General features: G+C 56.4%; 8 protein-coding genes across 11 annotated transcripts; 5 read left to right on the top strand and 3 right to left on the bottom strand.

Annotated features, from left to right (window-relative positions):
• Window positions 1-795: 795 nt before the first annotated feature.
• SEN2 (tRNA splicing endonuclease subunit sen2) lies at window positions 796-3,209 on the bottom strand. The gene is made up of 2 exons (XM_047986061.1): window positions 3,008-3,209; window positions 796-2,678 (listed from the first exon to the last, which is right to left on the bottom strand). Exon 2 carries the CDS (start codon window positions 2,654-2,656, stop codon window positions 929-931), a length of 1,728 nt encoding a protein of 575 aa, XP_047842041.1. The 5' UTR covers window positions 2,657-2,678; window positions 3,008-3,209; the 3' UTR covers window positions 796-928.
• Window positions 3,210-3,603: 394 nt separating this feature from the next.
• Window positions 3,604-6,043, top strand: HSX11 (Ceramide glucosyltransferase). 2 transcript variants are annotated; one of them, XM_047986059.1, is made up of 2 exons: window positions 3,604-4,382; window positions 4,449-6,043. In XM_047986059.1, the coding sequence occupies exons 1-2, from the start codon at window positions 4,294-4,296 to the stop codon at window positions 5,965-5,967; spliced, it is 1,608 nt and encodes a 535-aa protein (XP_047842039.1). In that variant the 5' UTR covers window positions 3,604-4,293; the 3' UTR covers window positions 5,968-6,043. The 2 variants fall into 2 exon arrangements, with proteins under 2 accessions (XP_047842039.1, XP_047842040.1); XM_047986060.1 differs by having other exon boundaries at window positions 3,604-6,043.
• A 157-nt stretch (window positions 6,044-6,200) lies between these two features.
• On the bottom strand, window positions 6,201-9,023 carry JDV02_004818 (uncharacterized protein; the record flags this gene model as incomplete). Of its 3 annotated transcripts, none has more annotated exons than XM_047986058.1 (7): window positions 8,841-9,023; window positions 8,687-8,726; window positions 8,091-8,617; window positions 7,981-8,012; window positions 7,586-7,916; window positions 6,993-7,450; window positions 6,201-6,902 (listed from the first exon to the last, which is right to left on the bottom strand). In XM_047986058.1, exons 3-7 carry the CDS (start codon window positions 8,152-8,154, stop codon window positions 6,201-6,203), a joined length of 1,587 nt encoding a protein of 528 aa, XP_047842038.1. In that variant the 5' UTR covers window positions 8,155-8,617; window positions 8,687-8,726; window positions 8,841-9,023. The 3 variants fall into 3 exon arrangements, with proteins under 3 accessions (XP_047842038.1, XP_047842036.1, XP_047842037.1); XM_047986056.1 differs by having other exon boundaries at window positions 8,091-8,577; XM_047986057.1 differs by having other exon boundaries at window positions 7,586-8,577.
• A 458-nt stretch (window positions 9,024-9,481) lies between these two features.
• On the top strand, window positions 9,482-11,257 carry JDV02_004817 (uncharacterized protein; the record flags this gene model as incomplete). The annotated part of the gene is made up of 4 exons (XM_047986055.1): window positions 9,482-9,713; window positions 9,825-10,106; window positions 10,178-10,589; window positions 10,657-11,257. 4 exons carry the CDS (start codon window positions 9,482-9,484, stop codon window positions 11,084-11,086), a joined length of 1,356 nt encoding a protein of 451 aa, XP_047842035.1. The 3' UTR covers window positions 11,087-11,257.
• A 674-nt stretch (window positions 11,258-11,931) lies between these two features.
• On the top strand, window positions 11,932-12,648 carry JDV02_004816 (uncharacterized protein; the record flags this gene model as incomplete). Its single annotated transcript, XM_047986054.1, has 2 exons — window positions 11,932-12,066; window positions 12,340-12,648. 2 exons carry the CDS (start codon window positions 11,932-11,934, stop codon window positions 12,646-12,648), a joined length of 444 nt encoding a protein of 147 aa, XP_047842034.1.
• An 831-nt stretch (window positions 12,649-13,479) lies between these two features.
• On the bottom strand, window positions 13,480-14,316 carry JDV02_004815 (uncharacterized protein; the record flags this gene model as incomplete). The annotated part of the gene is made up of 2 exons (XM_047986053.1): window positions 13,480-14,211; window positions 14,281-14,316. The coding sequence occupies 2 exons, from the start codon at window positions 14,314-14,316 to the stop codon at window positions 13,480-13,482; spliced, it is 768 nt and encodes a 255-aa protein (XP_047842033.1).
• A 1,848-nt stretch (window positions 14,317-16,164) lies between these two features.
• Window positions 16,165-16,823, top strand: JDV02_004814 (uncharacterized protein; the record flags this gene model as incomplete). Its single annotated transcript, XM_047986052.1, has 2 exons — window positions 16,165-16,620; window positions 16,701-16,823. 2 exons carry the CDS (start codon window positions 16,165-16,167, stop codon window positions 16,821-16,823), a joined length of 579 nt encoding a protein of 192 aa, XP_047842032.1.
• An 841-nt stretch (window positions 16,824-17,664) lies between these two features.
• On the top strand, window positions 17,665-19,596 carry JDV02_004813 (uncharacterized protein). Its single transcript, XM_047986051.1, has one exon. The coding sequence runs from the start codon at window positions 18,089-18,091 to the stop codon at window positions 19,529-19,531; it is 1,443 nt and encodes a 480-aa protein (XP_047842031.1). The 5' UTR covers window positions 17,665-18,088; the 3' UTR covers window positions 19,532-19,596.
• Window positions 19,597-21,277: the final 1,681 nt, after the last annotated feature.

Below are 21,277 nucleotides of genomic sequence, written 5' to 3'. Positions count from 1 at the left end.
CCGACAAAGTACTAGGTAGTCACTCACCAACCAAAAAGGGGCAAAAGGGGCTATGCGTCATGTCGTTGAGTTGACGTAGTCGCCCCTCTCCCGCGTGTGACAAGAAACTCCCCCCTGTATGCGCACCGCCCGTCCGTGTCGTACCAACGTTGTTAGGCCCGCCCGTCCGTCGTGCCTTTCTTTTGCCTTTCTTTGCGATCCAACCCCCCCCCCCCCTCGTGTCACGTCAAATGTGCCCCACGCGCACGTGCGTGCAGCCCCCGCGCATGCCAGCAGCTGCGAGATGGCTCTATCTACACAAGCCCATGACTGAGTGAGTTGGCAACACCTCGCGGCGGCAGCTTGATTGAACCTGCCGAGGATGATTTGACCGTCGTGATGATGAGGCGCCACCACTCCCGCGCTGGCTCACGTCTTCGCGGAATTCCACGTCTGACGCTCATGGCTATGCATGGATTCCATCGCTGGCCGGCTGGCTACGTACTCGCTCACATCAGCACCGGGCATGTGTAAGGGTGTCTGTCCATCCCTGGGTACCAAGCGATACGTGGCTCTGCTTCGGCATCGTATTGCTGGTGCTGACATGTAATTAGCCACCTCGTGCATGTACATATGAAGTATTTGTACGGACTGTCCAGAGAGTAGGTACGTCGTATGTAGTGATACATGTATGATGCTGGCGTAGACAAGGGTTACCGCGATGGCCCATGCAATTGACCTCGGCGACTCTTCTGCTATACTCTTTGCTCGTCTGGTTCCGCCCCGACTAAGAAACACGCGATACATCTTCATAATCACAGCCTTACAAGAGTTAGAGCCACGGCACAGCTGAGCATACTTGATGAAGCCTCGAGGTCCTACGGCCGCACCTTCGTCTTTATTCTTACATGGCCATTTGCGTTGGGAGCTGCCTTGGTACAATCCCTCATTACCTATTTCGGTTGCTGGACCATCGTTTGACCATGACCTCCCTGACCTTGTACAGTTTGAGCGCCTCGGCGATTCCCACGTCCAGGGCCTCCTCAAACTTGGGCGGTGGAGGAATGTCCACGTACACGAGCACCAGGCTTTTGGTAACGTGCGAGAGCACACGAACAATGCTGTGCAGCCATGCCCACGTCCGATGAGGTGCCTTCTTCCCAGACTCCTTCCACCATGGATCCGAGTATGATGGCACCACCATCAAGCCAAACTCGGCGTGATCAAACACCGGGCCGCGCGTATACAGCAGCCAGTCAACGCCGAATTTGATGCCCGCACGCGGCACCCATCCCAGGGATCGAAAATGATGATAGACAGCGTAGTGAACTAGAAATCCATCGTCGGGCTCGAGCTCGGGCTCCTCAGGTCCAATCCGAGGCGGGAAGTATGAGTGCTGCCGGAAGAGCCTGAACAGCTGCGCCGTAGGTATTGGTTCGCCGGAGGCTCCGTCGACGACGCGAAGTGCCCCGAGGCCAAATGTCAAGAAGAATGCCTCTTCAGGTGTCAATTGGAGATGCTCCTTGTTCACAATCGGCTGCGTGTTGCCCCCGGGGATTTTGTCACTGTCCACCAGTGGTATAACGGGAATATCCCGCGTCCTCAGCTTGCCGTCGCCGTTCGCGAGCGGCTGGCCGGCCTTCCCGGCCGTTGAATGATTCGGACTGGGCGGATCAAACAGCTGGAAAGTTGTCGATTCCACCTTTGGAGAAAACCGTACGCTCTTCTGGCGTTTCGGCGATTTGGCTTCGACGCTATCACCGCATGAATCTGAGGACGCAGCCGACTTGGACGGTGTGCGAGGCGCATCGTCGCCGCCTGAACGCGCAGTCTCCAGAAGGCTGCCATCCACCTCACCATTCGGGTTTGCATCATCCTTCTGGCCCAAAGCTAGTGGATCACCACCCTCAACGCGTCCAGATTCAGGTGCCGCGCCAAGTCTGCCTACAGGTGCACTGGTGGCGTGTGCGTCTGATGTTCCACTGGCCATAGAGAGATCTTCGTGGGTCCCGTTAGGGCACTGCATAATCAACAGGTCTGCTGCTGAGTTTGGGAGTAGGAGAAGCTCCAATGGGCCGACAGGTGCCACCATGACGGGTTGAGGTGGGAGCAAATTGGCCAAGGTTGCCTGGCTGCGGGCCACGGCCTGGCGAGCCTCTTCCAGCTTGGTGCTCCGAATGGCTTCTTGCTCCAGCCTTGCTCGCTCCCACTTGGCCTGAGCACGCTCTTGTCGGCGCTGAACCGTCAAGAGTTCGCTGACATGAGCTTCCTGAAGACCCCTCCGAACCTCTTCTCGCTTGAGCCAGTTGGGTTCGCTGCGACTGAGGCTGCCTTTGCCGTAGAAGCCTTGCTCCCACAAGGCCCTCATCGACTTTTCATCGGTGACATGAACGGACGTAGTGACGTCGGACCAGGTGCCCTGGTGCACGACTGAGGGTTCCGCAGGTGGCGGGGAGAATGTCTGACTTAGCCATGTCGAGATGATGTGGAAGAGTGACACGGGGTTGTTCGGGTAGAACGTGGGGAGAGGGAACGTCCGGATCGGAGCTGGAAGGGCGTAAATTTGGTGGATGGACGGTCCCCGCTTCTGGGATGACGGCGTCGGGGTGCCCGGAGTCGCTGGGACTGCGCCGGCTGGGCCGGCGGCTTTCGAGGAAGAAGTGTCTATCTCGGCCATTTCATTAGGGCATCATTTTGACCTGGAGCGAGACTGTGAGCGTCGTTCCAACAAAACCGTAGCTTGCGCGCCAGAGTGAGGGGAAAAGACAAGCAAGCAAGCAAAGACAAATAGGGAGAGCTGCATCAGATACCGTTGTAGTCTATAATCAAAGGGCAATCACCGAGGCCAAGTGAATGGGTCCTCTATGCACAATGGGTAGGTTGTCATCATTGTAGCAGCGTGTAACCATGTCCGCAGCAGACGCAGCAACTGTGGGCCAATTGGCGCGATCTGTGACGGTGGCTTCGTCTGGCGACTTCGCCGAGGGAGACGCGGAGAATGAATTCGAAGGCAATGCAGCCAGCTTACCTGTCTAGGGCATGGCCCAGCCAGCTTGAGCCCAGGGACAGACACGCCTGGGAAGGGTCATGCGAATGAATACAAAGACCAGGCTCCTCTTGGACGGAATCTATCCAAAAGAAGGCCGTGGCGGCCGCGATGGACAGAGCTGCGAGGTTGCGGCGTGCAAGAGCAGCTTGACGGTGGGATGTGGGAAGAGCAAGAGTTTTGATGGAGGTTGAGACGATCACGGGAATATTGATTTTTTTCCACAGCCGAGCCAGCCCCGAAATGAGGTACGTACAACGTAATAGGGTACTCTCCACTTGGCATGTGTGGGCCGCGGAGCAAAATTCAGTCTTCCCAGTTTCTGCCAACCGTACTTCAGCCGTACCATAGGTGGCTCGTAATGGAAGGTAAGGTACACCTCAGGTACCTATGACGGGCCTCCAGTCGCCCTGGGGCGACAGGGCACTGTCCCTCGGCATCAGCCCACCTACCGCCCGGGATGCTGGGCAGCACCTGACGCGCTCCAGCTCAGCCCCCAGGGCTCAGGCCGTCGCCCGCTGGCACGCCCCATCGCCGGGCTGGTCGTGCCCTGCCCCTCGTGATAGCTTGTGGGAAGGTCGTGTACTTTACCTTCAGGGTCGCCACACTGGCTGCTGGATTCCATTCACACCAGGCACAAAACGTCAACGTCCCAAGGTTGATGTGTGATCCTCATCAGCACTGCAGCACAAGCACCGCCACAGACTTCGTGGCTGCTGACATGACGACCTCCACTGACCAGCGCAGGAGCCCGGGGGAAAACAAAATTCAATTCAAGCTTTCCGACCTGCAGTTCGTCTGTTGACGCGCGCGCTTGCCAAGCACTCCTCTAAAACCATTGTCGCGACCGACGGCTCCTCGCCTCCACATTGTCCACGGGCAGTCCACACGGCCTACGTCGTCCCCATCGTCGATTTTCCCGGCCTCAAGCTTTTGCGACACCGTGCTGCTTGCGGGACGGCTTCCCGACTCTCCCGGCCCGTGGGCCCACGATACCGTCCCGACTTCTCGAGCCGCTGGGGCGCCCGCAGCCTCGCTCCAGCCTGGCGCACCGTGCCATCCTCTGGCCCCTCAACGAGCGACTTGACCGTCTGACCGGGTCAGCCGGCGGCGGGGCCCGGAGGCGTTGTTAATTTTCGCGACTTATATCTCCTCCCTCACGCCCTCTTTCGCCCGACTGCTGTGGCGTCGTCCCATGCATACCTGACCTTTGCTCGAGGGCACGCTCGACGTCCGCGCACTGAGCAGGCGAGGACACCGATTTGGCCATGTCGGGCATCGTCAACATCGTCGCCACCACTTGTCTGGTTTGGGTAGCCATCGTATTCCTGGTTCAGTTCATCGGCCTTAGTGCCTGGTGAGAGCAACCCCCCGCGAGCGAGGCGTCTCCTGACCGTTGTGACGCTGACCGACAATGCCGCAGCTTTCGATATGTGTCCCGTCGACCGCCACCCTCCATATCGTCAAAGCTCGGACACGATGCCCCCTTCGTGACAATCATTCGCCCGGTCAAGGGCCTCGAACCCAAGCTCTACGACTGCATCGCCTCTAGCTTTCGACAAGATTATCCCCGCGATAAAATCTCTGTCCGCCTCTGTGTCGACGACGAATCCGATCCCGCCTACCCTGTCCTTCAACAGGTGCTCGATGACTTCCCCGCCTTCGACGCCAAAATACTCGTCGAGAGCAGAGACCCCGCCCTTCATGGGCCGAATGCGCATTCCAAGCTCGGTCCGAATCCCAAGATTCGTAACATGAGCCGAGCGTATCGGGAAGCCAAGGGCGATATCATATGGGTTATGGACTGTAATGTCTGGGTGGCCAGCGGGGCGCTGGGCCGCATGGTGGACAAGTTGATGGGCTTTGCAAGTGACAAGGCGCGCACGACGCCGTACAAGTTCGTCCACCAGATGCCCCTTGTCGTCGACACCATCGACTACACGGAGCCGACGTCCGCCTCGCGCCAGGCGCTGCTGTCATCCACCTCCGAGAGGCCCTCCAGCCCAGAGTTGATGGCCCGGTCGGCGGACGATCTGCTCACGCGCATCTCTCGCAACGGGGGCGGCAGGCTAGACGAGATGTTCATGGCCACAACCCACATCAAGTTCTACGGGGCCATCAACTCTGTCGGGATCGCGCCATGTATTGTAGGAAAGAGCAACATGTTCCGAAAGTCCCACCTCGACCAAGCGACCACCGAGTCGCAAAACCCCATCCTAAAAAAGGGCGAGAACAAACCCACGGGCGTCGACCACTTCTCGTACAACATATGCGAAGACCATCTGATAGGCGACCTGCTTTGGCGCTCCAACATCCCTGGACACTGGAACCACGGCCTCGTGTGGGGCGACCTGGCTCTTCAGCCGCAAGCGGGCATGTCTATTACGGGGTATGTCGCCCGTCGCGTGCGCTGGCTACGTGCGCGCAAGTTCACCGTCCTTGCCGCGACGCTGGTGGAGCCTGGCGTCGAATCCCTCGTTTGCTGCGCCTACTTGGCTTTTGCTCTCACCACGCTGCCTTGGGTCCACGATAAGACCGGCATCCCTCGCACCTGGGGCGCCATGGCGTCGATATGGGTCGTGGCCGTTCTCGCCTGGATGACTGTCGACTGGTTTGCGTTCCGTCTCATCCACTCGGGGCAGACGGTCGCCGTCGACGAGGACACGCCGTACTGGGCCCGGGGAACTTCCCATGGGGCGGGGGGGATGCCCAGGCGTTCCTTCGGCGAATGGGTCTTGGCTTGGATCGGGAGAGAGTTCTTGGCGTTGCCGATCTGGACGTGGGCGGTGGTTCTTGGCACCACGGTGAACTGGCGGGGAAAGACGTTTTATGTCCGCTTCGACACGTCTGTTGTTGATCTAACTAATAAACAGCCGACGCGGGGGTCGCGAACCCCTGAACTGGAACGAGGTAGGCGGTCGAGCAAGGACAGAGTGGATTGAGCAGGTTGCCAATAGTGCACCAGCATTCAAATCATTGGTTTATATATATCTCGGTCCCAGGGGCCATATTTTTACGGCTTTGCCATAAAAGACAAACAGTCTACGCCAATACGTGAGATTCTACGTGAGCTGCACAAAAGGGATTCTGGCAAGGATGTAAATAAATCATGCGAGATGTCCTAGAGCTGTCCTGGTCGAAACGAGTACGACGGATACCGTCAACGCTGAGAGACCTATATGCCCCTATCCACATGCGGCCAGTAGTCCATCATGGGTATTGCTGGCAGCGCAGGGAAAGACGACGCATCAACATCCGTCGCCATCATCAACGGTAGGTCCTCGAAAAAGGACGCGAAACTGGAAGCCGTCGCTTGGCCTCTTCCCAGGGAATCCAAAACGCAACGGCCTCGATCAGACTGGTTCCAGCCCTTATATGTAGGGGGCTCTCTCTCACCTCCACCTGCTTGAGCTTGCGCCCCCGCCGTCTCCATCGCGGTACGAGTACCATGCTCCTCAGGCTTATCCAGCACGATCCGCAAAGCCACGACCACCCTGTCCGCCTCTCGAGACACGTTGTCCGCGCGACTCCATATAGATAGGCTCCTTTCCAGCAGGCCCCGCACCTCACAGAGCTCGTGGGAGGACATTTGATCCTTGCGATGTCGCAGCAGGAAGCACGCGACGCTGGCGGCTAGAAAGTACCCGTTGTTCATGAAGCACGAATCGACCACCCCGGTGGGGGGCAGCACGTCCAGCACGCCGGAGTCATCGTCATCAGCCATGAGATGCTGCTGCAGCCGCAAGATCTCCGTGGCCGCTTCCATGACGATACCCCAGCAGGGGTTGCTGCTCCGCGTCACGTCCTTGGCGGTGCTGAGGAACTTCCAGTTGACGAGGATGCGGGCTCGTTGGTAGTGCATGCAAAAGTTGATGCGCTGTTGGCAAACGGACGGGACGGATGCATTGGTTAAACGATAAAAGCAACAAATTTTTTGCGAGGGAACATGAAGAGTGATGGTACTGACCTGATACACGACTGATGGGGGGTCAAGCAGAGACTCGGACAGGGCGAGGAGGGGCTTGCACGGGCCGGGCAGGGCCGCATACATCTCATCCAGCCTTGTATTCGCCGCCACCAAATCCCCATACGCCAGCGGCAGAGGGCTGCAGACCATGTCCGACACGTCGCCGATGGTAGTGGCCACGTGGATCTTGGCGATGATCACGGTGCTAGAAGTAAGTTCATCAAGCGGTCTCGCGGGCGGCAGCTCGGCCGAGCCGGCGTCAAAGTCGCGGTCCTGTAGGTTGCGAGGCGGCATCGTGTTGCACAGCGCATGCTTGATACTGCCCGGAAGGCCCATCTGGGTTGCGAAGCCTACGTCGAGCGAGTATATGGTGGCCCAGAGCCGGCGCCTCATCTCGCCGTGAAAGGGGGACAGGGACTTGAAGTGCTGGGGGTCTCGATGGTAGCCCATGCGGATAGCTTTCCAGGCTCTTGTCAGTCAACCCTCATCCGGAAAAGGTTTCAATACATCGTGAAAGTCATGTCTCCAGGCGCCAGATGAATGAAGAAACTACTGCCAAAGACGGACGGAAACAGGCGAGTATGAGCACGTACCTATCTGTACAATGTTGCCCATCAAGAGCCAGACCCCAATGTTGGAATCCTTGTTGAGATAGTTTTCGATCACAACGTAGTGAACGAGCGTCTCCAAGATGTCAGGCCCCCCCTTGGCAAATTGGCCTCGGACAAGGCATTGTACAACCTTTTCTCGGTAGTCCAGAATTCGATGCGAAGGTAGAAATGACCCGGCGGGCGACGCGCGGTTCTGGGCCTTGCAGCGCACGCTCTCCTGGCACTGCATTTGACTGGTGAGGCAGAATATGCTGTACAACAGACCGAGCCATGTGATGGATTCAGAGCCAGGACTCGTCCAAAACGCATTGTACTTGATTAAAGGGCAACGGTCAGCCATCAGGTCCCCCTGTGGTATGTGCTAGGAGCCTTGTTACCCTCTTCAAGAACTCGCTTGGATGTATGACAGCTAGTGAGGTAACATTCATGTTCAGCATCATCATGAACCGGCCAAGGGTTTCGCATGCAGCGTGGTGTGATCACCTACACCGGTATTCCTGAGCTCGGAAGTAGTATGCGACCAAGCTGTCGGCTTCTCTCTTGGGTGGCATCGAGGCGAGGAGCTCCTGGTCAGTGGCGTGCTTACACCCCTCAAAGAGGAGGATATTCTGCTCCGGCGGAGAAGGTACACGGTCGTCGAATGCGGCCTCGGGTTGGGTTGCGCCGACTGCGTCATCTCGTCTCTTTCCGTTCGTCACGTCGCTCAGAACAGAGGTCCAGTGGGTTGAGTCCTTGAAGCCGGTCCCGGACGCGGTCAGTTTTAGGTCTGGCGCGTCTGGCGATGCAACGAAACGGGGGGTCGCATGCGTGCTGCCCGGCGTTGAAAGACCGCCCGGCCCGCTGGTAGATGCGCCAGTATCCTCGACAAGGCGCTCGGTACATGTACTAGAGGGAGAGACAACGTGTAGGTCCTTGGGCGAGGAGGACGGCACCGGCGAGTCAGCGTACGTGCACGTCGACTCGCGGCGGTGTTTCTAGTCGACATTGCATCAGGTGGTGAGCATCACAACTTTCCTATTGCTCCCCCGTGTTGGGACGGGGGACTGTAAAAGACTTTATGCAGACGCGGACATGCGAACTCACAATGCACTGAGAACAAGGCTTTTGGCGGTCACACTTTCGCCTACACGTGTCCGCGTCAGCACCATCTACATGATTCCCACAGTAGGTTTGAACTCATAGTGGAGGGGAGGTGTGTATCTTGGAGCTGCCAGATGAGAAACACCTGAGAACGTACTTTCGTAGGCGGCACGAGTTGCACGACAGCTGCGGCTTATCGCGCCGACGGCCAGGGTGAGGACGGAGGAAAACCGGAGATGAACCGGGAAGACTCATCTTATGCAGAGACGGCAGAGAGGTCTCCGCAGCGAGCGGACGAGGGTCGGATGGTAGATTGACATGGAGTCGGCCAGTATAAGAGAGATGGAGCAATGGACTGCATTCCCGCATCTCGGGCGCGGAGCAACATCAGTCATCACCGCACTTTAGCAAACACCCCCGTCAGCCCGTCCGCTGCAAAAGACCAATCACATGTTGGTTGATCCTCCGCATGCCCCGCCCATCGTCCGCTCGTTCACGTCTTGGACTCTCTCGAGGAGACAACATCCGCTGCCTTTGGCCGCAGGGGCGCATGCTGGATTAGCAAGCGGGCGGACATGGCTGAATGATGCATAGATAAGGGGGGATGGCCGCGGCTTTACGAAGTACGTGCTGCAGTCGGTTTGGGTGGCTGCTATATGTAGCTGCTCGCTGTTCCTGTAATTGAGGCATTGTAACCCTCCAGTTCCCAGAGCCAGTTGATTACTGCCCAAACACTTCCATAGACTTGTTTCTTGCAAGTCCTCAACCATTGCTAGCTTGCGCAGCGCCGATAATACAATGCAACAGCCGCATCTCGACGTTGAGAAGGCTGCACGGGCCGAATCTGACCTCAGCGACGACACCAAACGGGATAACAAAGACGCCCGACAACATATCCCTCAAGACAACAGGAACACGGCCGATGTGGCGAAGCCAGAGGACGCTGGCCCTCCTGATGGGGGTGGCGCGGCCTGGCTCGTCGTCTTAGGCGCATGGTGCTGCTCCTTCTCCAGCCCAGGCTGGATCAACAGTACGCATTCTCCAATCTCTCCCCATTATCCCCCTTCTCCCCTTAATGGACCTTACTACGTGAGCGTCATGTAGCGCCACGACGAAACTAAACAAAGATGCTCTACTTCAGGCGTTGGCAGCTTCCAGCAGTACTACGAAGTGGGACCTCTAAAGGAGTATTCCGCCAGCACGATTGCCTGGATCCCCTCGCTCCAGATATTCTTCCTCTTTGCGCTGGGGCCTGTCGTCGGCATCATATTCGACAATTACGGACCGAGGCCACTCATCATTGGCGGGACCGTTTTCCACGTATTCGGGCTGATGATGGCGTCCCTGGCGACAACGTACTATCAGTTCCTCTTGTCCCAGGGAGTGTGCAGTGCCATTGGCGTTGCATGCCTATACTCGCCAGGCAAGTCTTCGTCCATCTTGATTCTTGGAATGTGTTCGTCCCACACTAACTAGAGTACTGTCTGGTAAAAGCCCTCGCCTGTGTCTCAACCTGGTTTGTCAAAAAGCGCGGAGCAGCCATGGGCATCATGGTGACAGGCTCATCCGTCGGTGGCGTCATCTTTCCCATCATGATCAGTCGCATGATCCCGAGCGTTGGGTACCCATGGGCCATGAGAACCGGGGCCTTTCTCGTCCTCGGCCTCCAGATCGTCGCCATTCTCACTGTCCGCCCGAGGGTAAAGCCTGTTCCGAAGAAGATGCCAAGTGGCCGCTTCGCTGCACCGTTCAAAGAGTTTCCCTTTGTCATGTTGTTGCTGGGCATCTTTGTCCTGACCTATGGTATATTCATTCCCATCGACTATCTAGCTTCACAGGGCTTCAAGGAGGCGCATCTTTCGGAGGAGATGGCCCAATACCTGGTGGCCATCTTCAACTCCGCAAGGTAAAACAAAAAAAAACTCGTAATATAGACCTGCCGTGGACTCAAACGCTGACAAAAACTTGCCCAGTCTCTTTGGGCGCCTGGCCTCTGGTTATGGCGCCGACATCATTGGAAGATGGAACATGTTCGTCATCGCATGTACTCTTTCCGGGATCACCGAGTTTGCAGTCTGGATCCCCGCCACGCGCCCGTCCGTCGCCATCGGCTTCGCCATCATGTTCGGCTTCGCGTCCGGAGCCTTCATAGGACTTTCCGGTGCCCTGCCCGTTTCTGTGTCGCCCCCATCCGAGGTTGGCTACCGGCTGGGTGTGGTTTTTCTGGCCATATCAATCCCCGCGCTCACCATGGCCCCCATCGGCGGCGCCATCCTTCAGGCTTCTGCCAATGGCTGGTTGCACGTCAAGATATTTGGTGGCGTCATGTGCCTCGCTGGATCCGCTATTATCCTGATATCCAGGGTGCTCTATACCGACAAGAAATTCCTCAAGGTGTTTTGAGTGCGACGACGAAGAAGAAGCGTGGCGAACTCTATGAACTACGGCGCAGTACGGTTTGGTTTAGAGCTAAAGGTGTTCGGGGTTCAAGACTAACATCTCTCGGCCTGACCATTTCTATTTGATTGCATCACAACGATCCCTAAGCACTTCGCGATGAGCCCATGTACGAGCAGTGTATTCCTCTAGTTTCTCCACAATCTCTGGTTCCAGTTACGCCTCCTCCGCCCACCAGTCAGTCCCGTCAACCGTGCGATCCACCACATCACGATCAAATCCCAACTCGCGGACAGCACGACATGGACATGGCGGCTACAGCCGAGCGGGCATGTGTCCGAGCTACATACGTACCATACCAGGCGCAGCCGCAAGCCGAGTTCCTATCCACCGAGGGTATTTGATGATGACGGGCGGGGCACACTCCGGTGGGAACTTGCTGGGACCACCCAGCACGGTGACAGCCGAGAGGCTAACAAGCATCCATGGTAGGTAGTGCGGCTGTGGGTGTTGCTATTACCGGATTGGGCATGATGCTGCGAGGGACCAGACCAGACCAGATCCGACCCGCACGGACTCCGGAACGCGCCAAACACGAGAGACGACGAATGTCATGTGTAGCTCAAGTATCCGCGGCGAGAAATCATCTTGTGTATAAAGTGAGGGAAAATTCCCTGAGGTTTTGTCAGGGAAACTTTCGTCTTTCCTTCTCCATCTCACAACAATTTCCTTGTCCCGGCCGTCGTCATACACAGTCCACTTATTGAATGCCTGTCCCTACCTAGGCATCTACTTACACAAGCATCATTCCCACTACGCCAACCACTTGACTTACAACAATGTCCACCACAATGACCGAAAAGACGCAAACGCTTGCCATTGACGGGCATGAGCACGCCTCCTTCACACCCACCAAGGTCCTCTTCATCAACTCCTCAAGCGGAGACTTCTCCGACGAGCTCCAAGTCCTCGACCTAACATCCCACGTCCCCCTCCCACCACCATCATCATCACCACCCTGGTCCCACGGCAGCACAACAAGCCCTATCATCCCCACCACCCTGCAGAACCAAATCGAGCATATCGCTGCCTCTGCCATGAAAAACTCCGACCCCTCCTCCGCCCTGTCCTTTACGCTCACGCGAAGCACCTTTTCCTCCACCATGCAGTTCCACGCCGCTTCCACAACTTCCGTCCAAGGCGCTGCAGCCGTCGTCGCTGAGCTCGACATGTCTATCCTCAAGCACTACGGCGCCTAGACGGTGCGCTTCCCAGCCGACTCTACGCACTGCGCCCACGATGTCGAGCTGCGGCCCGTGAGCGTGTGGGCGAAGCAGGAGACGTTCGTCAAGGACTCGGTGCCGTATCTGTGGGACATGTCCATGGGCCGCAAGTCCGGGGTGCTGTACAAGACGGTGGGGCTCGATGAGAAGCAGCGCGTGCCGGTGGCCAAGTTCGTCGCCAAGAATTGGTTCAAGAACTGTTGCGTTCTGTTACTTGATGAGGGCCGGCTGGATGCTGTTGTCACGCTGGCAACTTGCGTGGCGGTATTGAACAGGGATATTTAGGGTGGTCTCCGGGGCTCTGGACCTCAGTGTGAACTTAAGCACTGCCTTTATCTTATATGCATCGGTTGTCTAGGTGTTAGGCACTAGCTCATGCTTGCTTTTGCTTTTATTCATATCAAGCCCTCGCGCAGTACTCGTGGCTCGTTCACTGAATTCGCTATTCGCCTGTGTAAGCGAGTCTGAATGGCCTGCAGGTGGTCCAGCACCTTATCCTCCGGTTCTGCAACGAAACTTCTGTGTGTCAACGTCAAACCCCTCCAGCCTCACCCGGTCTGGTACTTTCCCGAATACGGTCTAGACCATTTCTCGCTAACACCCTTTCACCGGCTCCCCGACCATATCAATGTATGAGCGGAAGCTGTTGAGCAGCATGATGGGCTTGGAGCAAGTTCTTGAGCTTCATATGAGGCGTCAGATAGTAGGTTATCAAGCCGAAGCACATCTCTTTGGTTGTCAATCTGCTCATCATTTTTGAGTCAGCCAAGCGCCACAGAACATGAGCAAGTGCAGTGATAACGAATCCGAATCATAAGTGAGACTGAGGCTGAGGAGTCGGGGCGGCATGGTATGGCTTGCCCAATGCCGCCACCTGACGTTAAATGTGATGTGTGATTTACAGATGGGCGAGGCGGCTGCCATGGGTGTTGGCATTGCTCTGCGCATGAGAAATGACGGACACAACGGCGACCCCCTCATCAATTGAACCCCAATATTATCCTGGCGGCTCCAGGGCTACACCTACTCACACCGACTACGGCAAGCGTCCAGTCCACGCAGCTAATCCAACAAGACCGTAATCGCCATCTTGCCAACAGTCAACACCGCACAGCATCACGTTTCCTCCGTGCCATACTCGTTCTTCAACTTGAACTCTGCTGGGCCCCAGAGACCGAGCTGTCTCCCCAGTGGCGTCAGGTCAAGCAAGTGGAGAGTTGGCATCATCTTGTCGCCGCCTCGCGCAAAGGTTGAGTACGTGTGGAAGACCTTGCCTCCCTTCTGGTAAAACACGCTGAATCCCGACACCTCTCCATCGTACCACCACTTGCCCAGCGCCTCCGTCTCCTCCTTGGACCGGAAGTTGAGCAGCACGCCGCCGCCGTCGTCGCCGCGCGCCTCGTCGTCCGTCGTCGTCGTCGCCCAAAAGTCTCGGTTAAAGTCAGAGCCTTCGCTAGAATACCAGGGAAAGGTCCATCCGGCTCTGGCCTTGTACTGCTCCAGCTTGGCAGGACTGGCGCGCGACACGGACACCAAGTTGGTGTTCTTGAATTGCAAGTGACGCTCATCCGGGAGGGACTCGCCCATGTGCGTACAGCCGCGACACGCCTCGTCGTCGCTGTCGGGGCCGAACATGAAGTGGTAAACTATGAGCTGGTCCTTGCCATCGAACAGATCCTCGAGCGTGAGGTCGGACCTGGTTGTGGACTTGAACGAATACGGCTTGGTCACCTCGACCATGGGAAGGGAGCGGCGCTCGGCAGAGAGGGCATCATTGGCGCGGGTCAGTTCCTTCTCCTTGACCAGCAGAGCCCGGCGAGCCTCGAGCCATTCCTCCCGGCTCACGACCTGGGGCGATGTTAGTGACCCCCACACTGACATTTGAGGCCGAAGCTGTCAACGTCACCGACGACAGACCTTGGGTGCGTCCTGGGTCTCAACGGCAGCAGACATGGCTATGTGTGGCGACGAATCCAACGTACAGTATACTGTAGATTGCAAAAAAGTGCTTGCTCTGAAACGTTGGAGTTTGCTTCATGAACCGAAATCGTCTCCCACGGGCTTTTATAGTGTGCGAGGTCGAGCTGGAGACACGACGACGCGCCATCAATTCATCTACTCGACGGCAGCCATTGATGGCTGCATATTACCAGTCAGAACCGTCGCATTGGCAACGACGATCCGGGAAGAATAAGGCTTTCTGCCTGGAGCGCCAAATTTATGAGCATCCAGTGGGGATGCGAAGCCGACGCCACTGCGTTTCGTGGCGCCTAATGTCCACTGATCGGGCTCAGTCTCATACCAGCCGCGGTCAACGCCGCCCTGCACCGTGAAAAGGAGTGCCGGTGCGCCCAGTACCAGCTGAACGCTGATCATCCACGGTGACAAGCTGTGCCATTGCCCAATGGGAGTTGCAACCGCGGGAGGAATATTGCGCCGGACGTTCATCTGCGCGGGCGATTCACCTCCATGGTAACTTTCGATCATATGAACAGTAGCAATGTGATTCGGCTCATGCACCTGGTTCCTTGATCCATCTAACGGGCCCAAAGAACGATTCTCTAGTGAGCGTTTTCACCATCAGATCCAGCGTTTCTGATTCACGGTTGCAACAAATGCTTTTCACCGCCCACGCAGCGGCGTTCACGTTCGCGGGCTGGATCCTGACCGAGGAATACGGGCTTTTTGCGAAGAAGTCACTTCTGCTGCATGATGGCGGGAAGGCGTGGACAACTGTTTACAATGCAAGCTATTCTCAAGCCAGCAGCTCCTAACATACCTTCAGCGTTAATACCTCGATATCTTGCCAAATACTGTAGTGGGGACCGCTCCGCATCTATAACATCAATGTGCATCCAAGAGAATCGGGATTGAAAGGGCCTCCTAGAACATGATCAACGGGACAAACGTAATGGTCGACGCGCCTGTGGGCTCCCGTAAGGTGCGGGCGCACCTCACAAGATCGAGTCAATCGTGAGAGCCGAATCAACTTTAGCTCAAGCGAGGTGCTGAGGCAGCTTGCAAAGACGAGCTAATGGACAGCCAAAGGCCGAAAGGGAATAAGCGCCCAGATAGGTGAAGACGAGAAGAGAAGCCGCAGAAGGGTATGAGCCCCAGCAAGGTGCTACCGGCATCTCGAAGGCATGAGCTCACGTTTCACGGGGGCCACTAGGCAACGACGGCAATGAGACCTGGCACAGCTCGTGTCCAGCTGAGCTTTGTGGCGTCTTGCAGGTCGTTGACACGGCCAATAGCCACAGACGCGAAAGTTGCCCCGTTAAGGTTTGCAGAGGGGCTTATCACCCGACGCCCAGCTAAGCAAATTTCGTGGGCAGTGCAGTCGAAAGAGTAGTACCATAGATTGCAGCCGAGTGCCGAGCTCAAGCACCCACTTTCGTGGTTCTCCTTGCCACGCCCGGAAGCTAAACTTTGATGGCAAAGCCACAGCCTCAATGTCCATTTGGAGGAGGCACAGCAAGAGCCATCATCTATCTTGGGAACACCATCAACAGGGCGTCTTCCAATTACGGACTATGTGTTCTAGCCTTCAAAGCACCGCCAATCCCAACGTAGCAAGAGCGGCGGGGAGAGACTTTATGGGGCGTCAACCATCTTTCCTACGAGGCAGCCCTATCAACCCCCGAGGTCCTCGTGACAGTTCATCATTGTGCTCAGTCCAGTCGTCTATGCTCTCTCTCGCAATCTCATAATATATATATCCAACATGAATCAGCGTCTTTAGCAGCTCCAGCCTCAAGGCTCATCGGGCTACTCATTGACACAACCACAATTGACACAACCATGAACTCCAGATACATTTTCTTGGTCGCCCTGTTGAATGGATTCGCTCGTGGAAGCGACTTTGCTCCAGTTCCCCGTGTTGCTATCGCTGCACCAACGGCAACTACGCCGCCTCCCGCCCTTCCTACTCTCGTGGAGCGTCAGAACATTGACTCTTCCTGCGTCAGCTCTGTCATTTCGGAGCTGAGCCCGCCAACAGGTGGTCTTGGCTCTGATTTTCTCAACTGGGCGAGCAGCGCCTCCAGCGCGACCCCTTCGCCGAACTGCACCATCACAGCACCTGCAAGCATCTACCATGACTTCACGGGCTACCGTGACGAGCTCCGGACTTACTTTTCCACCATCGCGTCCAAGGCCAGCGGGATCGACACCGATTGTGGTGCGGACAGCCTGTCTCTCACCTTCGACGAGCAGTGCACCACGAGTCTCACAGTGTATTTCACTGGCAGCTCGGGTGTGACCCTAACCACGGCTTATTTGCTTTCCCTTAACATTCCCGATAAAACAATCAATATCGGGACTACGAAAACAGACAGTGCCACGGGCCCTTCAAGAACAACTACCAGGAGCTCTTCAGGGACGACTATCACGGGCCCTACAAAGACGGCCATCACGACTCCCTCGCAGGCTGCCGCGGTCGGCTCCAAACGGCATCCTAATCTAGTGCAGGTGCTTGCCCTGGGCGCTGGGGTGGCATGGGGCCTTGCATGAACAGTCGTTCTCGAGCGCAAATTTCATGTCTCTTAATGTAGTATCCTGTAGTTAAACAAGGCACCATCAACTAGTGGGTTAAGTATCTACGGAACTGGTATCAATCGGAGCCAGAATTCACAAAGTCCCTTTTCATTGGCACCGGTACTGATGTTGTCGCCCTCCGGCGGGCTGGAGCGTCTGAAATGGGTCAAGTGGAAATGGGCGTATATAAGGGATCTTCCTCAAGCTCAAGGCTCGTTTCGCCCTTCCGCCGTGGCAGTGAGACGGGTGATCGGTCTCTGTCACTGGGTCGAAGTGAAGATTGTTCCTATAAGAACGGTCATGAGCCACCTGTGCCATGTTTCCTACATCTGCGTGCGAAGAATGACGAGACATGGTAAACTCAGTCGCCGGTCAAACCAAAACCCTTCCTTCTAACCCCGCAATAGCTAGCCGCCAAGCCTATGTATGGTCACTAGATCTGGGATGTGAGATATCTGTCGATACCAGTCTCGGTCAGTCAACCCACGCAAGGCTCGGGCGATACCCACATCATCTCCTTCTGCTGTATCCTCACTGAGTATTCTGGCGGATATCGACATGTCCATGCACATCCCGGCGCTGTTCATCAGCGAAACTGTGTCGATACGACTCCGCCACGCCGAAGATCGGGTCGTGGGTGTGCAATCCGCGGCTGAGGGATGTGGGGCGAGTGCGCCTTGTGGCCATGTCTTCTCGCCTCCGTCTCAAATTGAGCGGTATCCGTCTTGGCGGGCAGCTCCTAGGCGTCCCAGTTGAACGCTTTCGCGGCTGCCGAATGGCCCGTGATCGTACGTTACCAGGCTCAAATACCAACCCTCCAAACGCACAGATTACTCCCGGCTATTTCGCTTTTCGAAGCGCCAACCCAGTCAGTACAATCCCGCAACTGCATTGACAGACGCCATGTCCAAGGCAACTGCGTGGCTGTCGACCACACTGGGGCTGGCGCACGCCTTAGCGGCTTGTCAAAGTCCTACTTTAGTAGGTCGTAGTTGCACGAGACCCGCTGGTGCGTGCCGACCCGCTGCTATGTGAGGGGATATAACAAGATAAGAAGGGGCACAACTCGCGAAATGATCTCCAGTGTGACTTTGAACAGATAAGTTACGGTCAGTTTACCGCGACAACTAACGACAGCATCGAAAGCTGGCAGACTCACATTAGACAATTGTCCGCGGACACCTTCAGCATGGGTTCTTCCCAGCAATCGTCCATCGAGGAAGAGTTGGACTCTCTGTGTATAACCCTTCAATCGATCCTCCCCCGCCTTCTCACCGCATCACTCAATCTCAACAGCCAGCCGCTCTTCAAGGTCGCCCAGACATCTGATTATGAGCACTTGCGCCGGTTAAGCACGCCTGGGCCGCCCAGCGACATCAATCAGGTCATTGACGATGCATTCGCCATTGCCGAATTTCGAGCGCGCATGAGCCACCCAAGGGCCATGGCATTCATCCCGTCAGCCGTATCGCCTTATGCTTGGTTGGGTGATGTACTGGCCAGCGCTTTCAACACTTTTGCCGGATCTCGGCTGCAGGGATCTGGCTCGGGCATCGTGGAGAAGACCATGATTGACTGGCTGGCGGGCAAGGTCGGGTTGCCAGGGACGGCCGGTGGTGTCTTTGTTTCGGGTGGCTCAATGGGGAACCTTCTTGCCATGGCCCTTGCCAGAGATCACCGACTCCCGCGGGGGCAGCAGGCTACTGGTGTCGTGTATGTCTCTGAGCAAACACATCACTCTGTTAGCAAAGGTCTCCGTATCATTGGATTCCACACCTCGCAGATTCGGCACATCCCCTCCGATGACAACTTCAGACTGGACCCAATAAAGTTGTCCGAGGCGATACGAGCGGATCGGGATGCCGGACTGTTGCCCTTTGTGGTTGTCGCGTCGTGCGGCACAACCAACACTGGAGCCATCGATCCTCTGACTGAGATCGCGGCAGTTTGTGGACGAGAGGGTATGTGGTTACACGTTGATGGCGCTTACGGAGCGTCTGCATCACTGTCGACCACTCACAGCCACTTGACGGCGGGGCTCCGTCACGCGGACAGCATCTCGTGGGACGCACACAAGTGGCTTTTCCAGACGTACAACTGCGGCATCTTGCTTGTCAGGGACAGGAAGACGCTACTGAAGAGCTTCGCGTCCCAAGGTGACTACCTCCGCGATGCGCTCGGGGATGACGACGTGCCCAACTTTTGGGATTGCGGTCTTGAGCTCACGCGCGGGGACCGGGCGACCAGGTTGTGGTTCACGCTTCGGGTCATCGGGGAGAAGCGCTTTGGCGATATGATAGACCACGGGTTCTTCCTGGCGGAGGCGGCAGAGGAGGAGCTCGGCAAGCTGTCAAACTGGGAGATTGTGAGCCCAGCCAGTATGGCTATTCTGGCGTTTCGCTTTGTGCCCAGAGACAAGACGGACGCGCAATGGAACGAGTTGAATGTTGCCATCTCCAAGCGCCTTGTGGCCGAGAACATCGCGGGGATACTTACGACAAAGCTGCGCGGGGTGGTTGTCCTGAGGATGTGTGCCTTCAATCCTTCGTTGGGTGTGGACGAAATACGAGGCGTTGTGCAGCAGATGGATAGGGTGGCGAAGCAGGTTTACCTCGAACATTCGAGCGCGTGATCAAGGGAGCAAGCAACAGGCCGAATGCCGCCGAGGATTCGTCTCTACACCAATGTGATTTCGCCATTGATTTTACTTTGAAGACGACTTCATAACAGTATTCCCGTCGTCGGGCGCGATAATGTGCCCTCAATATCTGAGGCAAACGTGCCGTAAATTTTTAGATTTCTGCAGCGGAGGCGCGATGCAGACTGTCTAGTCTACGGCGTCGAAGATTCGAGGCCAGTGCGTGGTAGAGGCGGAAAACCTTTGCTAGCGAGACGATCGTGGACAGCGGTCGTCACTGTGCCGACTGGCTGGACGGACGTTGAGTTGGTTCGACGACTTGCCGGAGATGCTGGTGACTATGACCGTACGTCCTTCGTACTGTCTGCAATGTTGCAGTTTTGTATCGAGTGCTGGCCAGTCACAAAAGCTTGTTGGTTGGGCAACGTACGGACATGAGTTGATACATGTCGAATGGAGCCTTCGCAAATGCCCGAAGGACGGCAATGGTCATGGCACTCGACTTTCGATTTTCTCGGTACGTAGTTACCCACAGTGCGCATGGGGCACCCCGGCACTTGCACCGACGGAGGAATGTGAGGCTTTGATGTCAGGGTCCGTCTATTGAGCATGGTTATCATGGGAGGACAATGGGCACGCTCCGTGTCGCGTCTTTCCGATATGGAGTCCGTGCTGGATGGCATGAGCAAACAGTACTGACGGACCGAGTAGTGACTTTTGGGAGGAGGGTGACACGAGAAGAGGAGCTCGTCGGCAGTGCACTCGTATGACGATGTGCCGCTCGCGGGAGTGGCTGCAGGATTGGTTGTTGCGCTATGTTGGCCGACCTGCCGCGGGGCCTGGGTTGGCGGGGGCGCCACAGTCCGTCGACTAACCGCCACCCGTCGGTTCTGTGGACTGGAAGCCGGAAGCAAGAGTAGAGGCGATGGAGTTTGTGCCATCCATACCCGACGATATGGCACAAATCTGTGGGAAAGGCGAGGGGCCGCATTGTCTGATCCGGAAGCTGTTGGGGCCGTGTCGTGGATATCCTTGCTTCTGCACTCGAAGTGCAGTCACACTTGGAGTCAAATGGTGGAGTATCCGAGTTTAGCGCACCGCACTGCTTTCCGCGCCTATCGCTGTCATGGCCATCTGTCAGAAAAACATGATGCTGCATGATCTCTTCACACAAAGTGGTGGCTTGAACTATAGGTGTTGAGGTATTGCTGCTGCAAAATGCTGTGTACGTACACTAAGCAGATAGTTGCTCTATTGGCTAGCCGGCCACCAGGCGTCATCAATTAGTGAGTGAGTGAGTGTATCATCCAGCCATACGAAAGAACAACCGGACTCGGCTACATCCTGCCGAAGTAGGTTTAAGTCCAACCCATCAGGGTCGGGCTGTTGACCTGAGTGCCAAAAGTGGCTGTCAAAGACGCAGTCTGTCTTGTTGACGAAGCCTGGGGCAACGGGGAGCAGGACATAATCGTCCAGCCGCGATGCGTCCCATTGCATGAACCTGCTCTGCTGCAGAGATGATCTCTTGGTCTGGAAGAACCACATTTGTGGCAGCGGCGTCTGGCCGTTCAACACCTCATCTAGTGAATTCATGCCCCTCAAGACGTTGACGAGCAGGTGAATGTTCCAATATTTGTGCTCCTCGGAGAATCGCAGTTTAGACCATGCAGAGATGCTCCTTTCCACAAGGCGCTTGAAGGACGTGGAAGGGTCGGAGTCTATCCGATGGTCGTTGGCACT

The sequence above is a fragment of the Purpureocillium takamizusanense genome, chromosome 4 (assembly GCF_022605165.1).
Source record: "Purpureocillium takamizusanense chromosome 4, complete sequence".
NCBI classification, from domain to species: domain Eukaryota; kingdom Fungi; phylum Ascomycota; class Sordariomycetes; order Hypocreales; family Ophiocordycipitaceae; genus Purpureocillium; species Purpureocillium takamizusanense.
This window is presented reverse-complemented; position numbering and strand designations above follow the sequence as displayed.

Excerpts from the sequence above, each read along its gene's own strand:
- SEN2 (XM_047986061.1), bottom strand. The coding sequence starts at position 2,656 with ATGGCCGAGATAGACACTTCTTCCTCGAAAGCCGCCGGCCCAGCCGGC.
- HSX11 (XM_047986059.1), top strand. The coding sequence starts at position 4,294 with ATGTCGGGCATCGTCAACATCGTCGCCACCACTTGTCTGGTTTGGGTA. Across the intron at positions 4,383-4,448 it reads TTCATCGGCCTTAGTGCCTG|CTTTCGATATGTGTCCCGTC; the intron begins GTGAGAGCAACC and ends ACAATGCCGCAG.
- JDV02_004813 (XM_047986051.1), top strand. The coding sequence starts at position 18,089 with ATGGGTTCTTCCCAGCAATCGTCCATCGAGGAAGAGTTGGACTCTCTG.